Consider the following 7,744-nt stretch of genomic DNA (forward strand, 5'->3'; position numbering starts at 1 on the left):
AAGAGAAACTGGACAGGACTTGGGAAAGTAAAACTTCTTTAGTATGGTTTTGGACCTTAATTCCACATGGACATTCTCACTGTGGTTGCTGGGACTACAGTTGCTACTAAGGCCTTGGGACTGCAATTACCATATGCAGTTTTGCACTCAGGTCTCCTTTAGTGAACAGTGGACTAGTTCAACAAACAGACTTCATATAAAAATCATAATGAACTTTCTTTTACTTTCACATTATCCGTTGTTAACTAGTTGAGGACGGGTTCCCTTCGGAGACCGGTTCCTCTCAAGGTTTCTTCCTCATATCAATTTAGGGAGTTTTTCCTCACCAACGGCTCGCTCAATAGGGATAAATTCACACACTTAAAATCTGTATCCTGTGTTTTATATGTTTCTGCTTTGAGACAATGTCCATTGTTAAACACGCTACACAAATAAAACTGAATTGAATTGAACTTTACTGTTGATTTGTTATGACTCGCATACTTGCTTTATGCATCGGAGTTAGAGAGCTTTATTGAAAATCTAGCCAGATACATGTATAGCACAACAAAATAGCATATGACCGTTTGCCACACAATCTCTATTATCTCTATTATCTCTATTAAGTCTGGTACAAGCTAACATCCATGTACTACTTGAGCAGGAAGAAGCCATGTGACTGACATTACAACCGATTTTCTGACAGTCTGTCAGAGAAGCTTGTACCACGTTTGCTCGTTTCTTTTGTTTAAAATTGCTTTATACAAACTCTTAATAACCCTTTTAAAAACCTGATACCGTGAACTAGTTTCCAATCTGCTGACAGTCTTTCTCCAGAAAACTCAATGAAGTTTCTTTCGGAAACCGACGCATGTAATCGCGCATTCAGAGAAACACGAGCAGCCTGATTTCCTGCCACAAGCCTTAGAATCATGAAGATGGAAGTATTATGCCAAAGTGTTCAATAAGTATCAGACTCTCTTAACCTTAAATACACTCTTTTCCCTTAGTGTTATCAGCTGTGAAGAAGGCAAAGCTTTGGCAGAATCATGGAATGCAGCGTTCATGGAGTCCTCTGCAAAAGAGAACCAGGTAACAAGCCATCTCCAACACACACATTTCCTTCTTGCTCTGTGATGTGTGCTTTTCTCAGATACCGTTCTCTCTGGCAGAATTCAGATTCTTTTAAAGAGCTTTAAAAGAAGTTTGGCTTAATGTTTAACCCAGTTTGAAGGTTTCTGTAAGTATTCACTCATTCACTTTTGGGTTAAAAGTACGTTTGACTTTCAGGCCTGAGATCATTTGCTGTCTTACCCATAAGACACACTTCCCTACACTCATTTCTTGCCTCCACTTGCCGAGCTCAGTCCATTAGTGATATTTGCTCAGCACTCTGTTACTCTGTTCAGAGAGGAGCAGCACACTCATTCGCTTCTCACTTTCTCTCCGAGTGATCATTTTACTGAAATCACAGCACAGCCGTTCTCTTGTGTGTATGATGATTTTTGTCCGAGGACGTCGCGGTTATAAAGTCAGGATTTTAGCAGTGCAGCAGCTTGGAAGTGACTGCTGGTGAGCATGTAGTCTCTTAATGCGCTGGGTTTCAGTCACTATTTCATACTCGTTCCATTGTCTGACAACAGAAAAATATGTAAACGAGAACAGCTTTATTGGGAATTCAGCTGTATTAAAATGCAGTATGTGAGCACACAGAGTAGTGAATGAATATGTAATGACTATGCTAACTAGCGCATGACATCATCTAGCGACATTTCACGACTTTCCCCTGAACGTTGTTGGCAACAGTGCTCCTGTCACTCACCTGGAGTATACTGACGTTATGGTGAAGACGAAGCAATGCCTGGGAAATGCAAATTTAGTCCAGCATGACTGGTAAAGACACCATCTAAAAATTGGTTGTGTTTTTTAATTATTATTATTATTATTATTATTATTATTATTATTATTATTATTATTATTATTTGTTTTGGAATTTAAAAAGAAAAAGTAAAGAATATGTTTGAATAATATCTCTTGTGGGGGGCATGGTGGCTTAGTGGTTATCACGTTTGCCTCACACCTCCAGGGTTGCCGATTCGATTCCTGCCGCCGCCCTGTGTGTGCAGAGCTTGCCTGTTCTCCCAGTGTTTCGGGGGTTTCCTCCAGGTACTCCGGTTTCTTCCTCCAGTCCAAAGACATGCATTGTAGGCTGATTGGCATCTCTAAATTGTCCATAGTGTATGAATGGGTGTGTGATTGTGCCATGCAATGGGTTGGCACCCTGTCCAGGGTGTCCCCCACCTCGTGCCCCAAGTCCCCTGGGATAGGCCCCAGGCTCCCCACGGACCTGTGTACGATAAGCCATACAGAAAATGGATGAATGGACGACACCTCTTGTATAGTCCTTGAAAAAAAAAAAAAAAAGTCATTGAAAGTCCTGGAATTCCATTATGATGAATCTGTACGAACCCTGTTAGTGAGTGTATCATTTTTTAAAAATGATTTGTTGAAGATGGCAGTTAAGATGTTAAATGTGGTTAAATGGAAATCTCACTCTGGGTAAACAAATAAATAAGCGATCAGAAATCTAAAAGTATGTGGACACCTGACCATCACACCCACGTGTGGTTCTTCCTCAAACTGTTGCCACAAAGTTAGAACTGTGTAGAATTTCCTTGTGTGCTGTAGCGTTACAATTTATATAGCGTTACAGTGCCCCTGTGCACAAAGCGAGCTCCATGAAGACATGGCTTGTGAAGGTTGGATTAGAAGAACTCAAGTGTCCTACACAGAGCCCTTACCACAACCCCACTGAACACCTTTTGGATGAACTGGGCTGTCCAGTGTGCCGCAGACCTCCAGTCCCTAACCTCAGTAATGCTTTTGTGGCTGAATAGCCACACTCCAAAATCTAGTTAAAAGCCTTCCTAGAAGCTCAAAGGAGACCAATTGCATATTAATAACCATGGTTTTGGAACTGGTTGTGATGCTCAACTGTTCACATACTTTTGGCCATGTACTGTAGATCAAAAAACAAAATTATGCTGCTGCTCCTTGATGCTTAAAAGCATGTGGTCTAAATGCATAGTGTAATGCATTTGAATAAGTAATTAATATTTGCACTTAAAGGAATTTGCCAGCCACGCTGTTAAGATTTTATACTGTTAATATCCTGTGCTTTTGAGGAATCTTAGAACTTTACATTGTTGTTTTGTGTAAAAACAAACAAACAAACAAACAAAAAAAACAAAAAAACAACCCCATTACAGTCTGTTTTCATTATGAGTGTTCCACATAAGAGTGACAGTCTCTTAATCTCAGTTTGCCCTTTGGGCCTGTGGCATTATAAAAACTCATCAGCAGAGAGGCAGTCATATGTAGTGCTCTCCTCCTGTCCACACCAGCATTATTCTGAGAAGCAGCATCTCCCTGGAGATCCAGTAACTCCACAGAGGGAGACAGTGTGGAGGCTTCTAATTGAATATCAGAGCAACAGTTTCCATCCGACGCCAAGATGAGGGACACAGCTGCTTCCTCTCCGAGCTGGCTGTCCACAAGTCGGACCAAAAACCCTGCAGTTTATTTTTGGCCTATTTTAATAAAGTCCTTTTTTTGTTGGTTAATTGGTTCCCTTTTGAGATTAAACGCCGACACATAAAATCCCCCAATTTGCAAGGACGATTAGTAACTGAAAGTCATAGTTTGCGAGAGTTTTATTTATTTTTTCATGAGCCTACTTCAGTGAAAAAGATCTATGATGTCTGAAGGGCAAGTATTAAATTAATATGCCTTTAATTAGATTGTTCATGTTTTATTTCTATAATGAATCTGCATCGTAAACGGTTTTGCTGAAGATCTTTTGAATAGGTTTGATGAGTATTTTGGGTTTTTTCGTGAATATTGCTTCTAACCTGGCTGGAGTGAAGCAGAACTGTTACTGCTCTCCAGTCACATAGCACATGACATATTGTGTCCATTAAAAAATATCTAATGACTTATGTAATCCCATTTCTTTGTTCTCTTTAGTTGAATGTTATTTTTTGTTTTGATTCTATAAAGACGTGAGTAACTGCTTCTCTCTCGGTCCCTCTCATCAGACTGCAGTGGAGGTGTTCAAGAGGATAATCCTGGAGGCTGAGAAGATGGATGGCGGAGCCCCACAGGACCGGACACCCTGCTCGCTGATGTAGATTCGTTCTCCCTGCCTGTCCTGACCACTGGAGGACACACACAGACCTTTCTGGAGAACGCTTTCAATCAGTCCTTTATTTAAGGGAACATTTGATTTTTTGGCTTAGGTCAGGACGAGGTGTCCGGGGTTCAGATTAACGGTTTGGATCGGGTTTAACAGTTAGAGTTAAGCACAGTTAATGATGAATGTTCACCAGAAAAGTCTGTCTGGAGTCCACTACCCAACCCAACCTCCCCACAACCCCCACCTCCTTACCACAACACTGGACACTGGGAAATCCCTCTACTTGAAGTGGCTAACTGCCTGTTTTCCTCCATACAAAAAATGTTGACTTTTCTTTTTAACCTCCTTTTTTATACTTCATTTCATTTTAATTTTTGTTGTGTATTATTTTTTAAATATTCTTTTGGAAGATACACTGACTCCTCAGCTGCACTTATCTCTTCATTTCTCACTCTCTCTTTCTTTCTATCTCTGCTTACTGTTCTCTCTCCTCCCCCCACCAGCCATCCCTATATCTCCACAAGCAAACCCCTATAAAATACTGAGCCTTACTTTCTCACCGCTCATATCCCCGCATCTCTTTTCTACCTTTTGTCTTTCCTCCCAAACCATTATCAATTTGTATATTGTATTTCTTAAATGGTAATAATGGCCAATAAAGTTTTCAGCATTCATTGTCCTCTGTAATGAATGATGTTTAACTTTTTTTGATTGTAATCATTAAATGCAGCATTTTGTTTCACTACAGCTTGAGTTCTTCACTGTGCTGGTCTTTCATAAACAATGTTACAGATTTTAGTCAATAAACCTAACATTTAATGTAGATTTACTGTTATATAATCTAATATAAAAGCACATAACACAATACAATACAATATAATTAGATCTATTTTTTCTTCAGTGGTGTGATAATAGAATGGGATGTGAAGATGCATTATGCAGTAACGTATTTGATTATATAAGGTGCTAAAGTGACTGTGTGATGTTAGAAAAGTGCAGGAATCATCAGAACATGCCCTGTATATAGATTTGACATAGTGGAAGCACTGCATGAAACACTAATTGTTCTGATTAGAGATGTAGACATCTGTGTTTTGTTTTGTTACAGATAGTCAGCAGTCAATTTGGGATTTGAAATATCTTCTATTACTCTCTGATTTAAAAAGATTGTGTGCCATAGCTGTTGGAGCGGATTCTTCTGCCCTGGAACCTGATGCAGCACATTTGCTTTTTCACTTTAAGCATGCGTAATTCAATAAAACACTGCAGTGCACAGCAGCTAGCGTTCAGGCAGAGTGCAAGGGAGTCCTGCACACCCAACCCCACCCAACCCACCTCACCAAACACACTGCAGTGGTGTAGTTTTATATCACAATGCTACAGTAGGATACCTGCTAGCATTTATTTATGATGAGTGTGTGCATGGTACCTTGCGTCCCATCTAGAGTTTATTCCTGTCTCATGTCCAGCGTTCCCCGGAGAACAACTTCATGCTGCCCTATTTAAGTGTTGATTTGATTGAGCAGGATGTGTACGTGTGTGTGTGTATGTATATATATATATATATATATATATATATATATATATATATATATATATATATATATATATATAATTTGTTAAATATGGGTGTGCAACAATATATATATTATTTGTTAAATATGGGTGTGCAACAATTATTGGCACCCCTATAAATTCATATGAGAAAAATATATTTTAAGTATATTCCCAATGATATTTTATAAATATGAGGTAACACACAGGACAAATTCCCTTAGTCATTCATAATAGGTTAGACCAAGGAATATAGCTGTGATGTTCTGCAAAAGGTTGTTGATTTTCACAAAAAGGGAAGTGGCTATAAGAAAATAGGACAAGCATTGAAAATGCCCATTTCCACATCAGGGCAATAATTAAGAAGTTCCAGTCAACTGGAAATGTTATGAATCAACCTGGAATTGGACGTGTGTCTATATTGTCTCAACGCACTATGAAGAGGATGGTTCGAGTGGCCAAAAAAATCTCCAAGGATCACAGCTGGAGAATTGCAGAAGTTAGTTGCATCGTGGGGTCAAAATGTCTCCAAAACTACAATCTGAAGAAGTCATCTACATCACCACAAGTTGTTTGGAAGGGTTTCAAGAAAAAAGCCTCTACTCACATCCAAAAACAAACTCAAGCATCTTCAGTTTGCCAGACACTACTGGAACTTCAAATGGGATCAAGTTCTATGGTCAGATGACACCGAAATAGAGCTTTTTGTCACTAAACACCACAGGTGGTTTTGGCGCACACAGAGAGGTAGCCAAATCGAAAAGTACCTCATGTCCACGGTTAAATATGGTGGTGGCTCTTTAGTTTTGGGGCTGTTTTTTTCTGCCAAAGGACCTGGACATTTTGTTAGGATACATCTATCACATATCACCAGATATTAAATGAAATATCTAACAAGTCACATGACACCGGGGAGGGAAAATGGCTAATTGGGCCCAATTTGGACATTTTCACTTAGGGGTGTACTCACTTTTGTTGCCAGTGGTTTAGACATTAACGGCTGTTTGTTGAGTTATTTTGAGGGGACAGCAAATTTACACTGTTACACAAGCTGTACACTCACTACTTTACATTGTAGCAAAGTGTCATATCTTCAGTGTTGTCACATGAAAAGATATAATCAAATATTTACAAAAATGTGAGGGGTGTACTCACTTTTGTGAGATACTGTGTGTGTGTATGTATATATATATATATATATATATATATATATATATATATATATATATATATATATATATTTGATAAACCTGTGTTGTGTTTGCAATAATTTGATATCCATGAGAGCAGAGTATTTTTGTGAATTTCTTGAACAAAAGATCAAAAGGTTCAACAATAAAGACAATTTTTCACAGCCTTCTTTGATCATATTTACCAAGAGTGCCAACATTAGTGGAGGGCAGTGTGTGTATATATAGTATATATTAGAGAGGGGGAAAGTAATATATATATATATATATATATATATATATATATATATATATATATATATATATATATATATATAAACACGTATTAATTTGTACTGAGCAAAATTCTAAAATGAACCATCTGTTCTAGCACAGGTGATCATTTCCTTAAAATAATTACAAATAAAAAATTATAATAATATCCCTCTCCAAATACACAGCATCTGTGAGTTCCTGCACCTGTACAACAGGAGCCGAACAAAGTCGAAGAGCGAAGAAAGGTCAAGATAATTAGAGCTTTGAGCTTTTCTGTTTCTCTATTTGTTAACACCTCTTTAACATCCCACCACCTGGTTTCCACAGTTACACAGCTAACATGAACAAGCACTTCACAAAAGGTCAAACCGCAAGCAATAGCCTATAGGATACAGCATCCTTACACTCTACATTGTACAGAGAAGTGTGGCCTGTGCCAATGGCACAACGTCAAGCAAAGCAAAATCTATTGTTGATCTGCGCTAGGGCCAAATCCCAGAATCAGCAGTGCTAAGCGTGAACAGAAAATGTCCACCAAGCAAAAGCCATAAGCTTTCCATTGTGGAGCTTT

At 38.6% G+C, this 7,744-nt stretch overlaps 1 protein-coding gene across 1 annotated transcript in view; it reads left to right on the top strand.

The window, feature by feature from the left end:
- Positions 1 to 4,921, top strand: part of rheb (Ras homolog, mTORC1 binding) — a 29,246-nt gene extending 24,325 nt beyond the window's left edge. The window contains exons 7-8 of the mRNA XM_017479236.3: positions 990 to 1,071; positions 4,077 to 4,921. Of these exons, the coding sequence (XP_017334725.2) occupies positions 990 to 1,071; positions 4,077 to 4,169 (175 nt within the window). The 3' untranslated portion in view covers positions 4,170 to 4,921. The remainder of the gene's footprint in view (positions 1 to 989; positions 1,072 to 4,076) is intronic.
- Positions 4,922 to 7,744: the final 2,823 nt, after the last annotated feature.

Source organism: Ictalurus punctatus, chromosome 1, assembly GCF_001660625.3.
Source record: "Ictalurus punctatus breed USDA103 chromosome 1, Coco_2.0, whole genome shotgun sequence".
Lineage (NCBI taxonomy): Eukaryota > Metazoa > Chordata > Actinopteri > Siluriformes > Ictaluridae > Ictalurus > Ictalurus punctatus.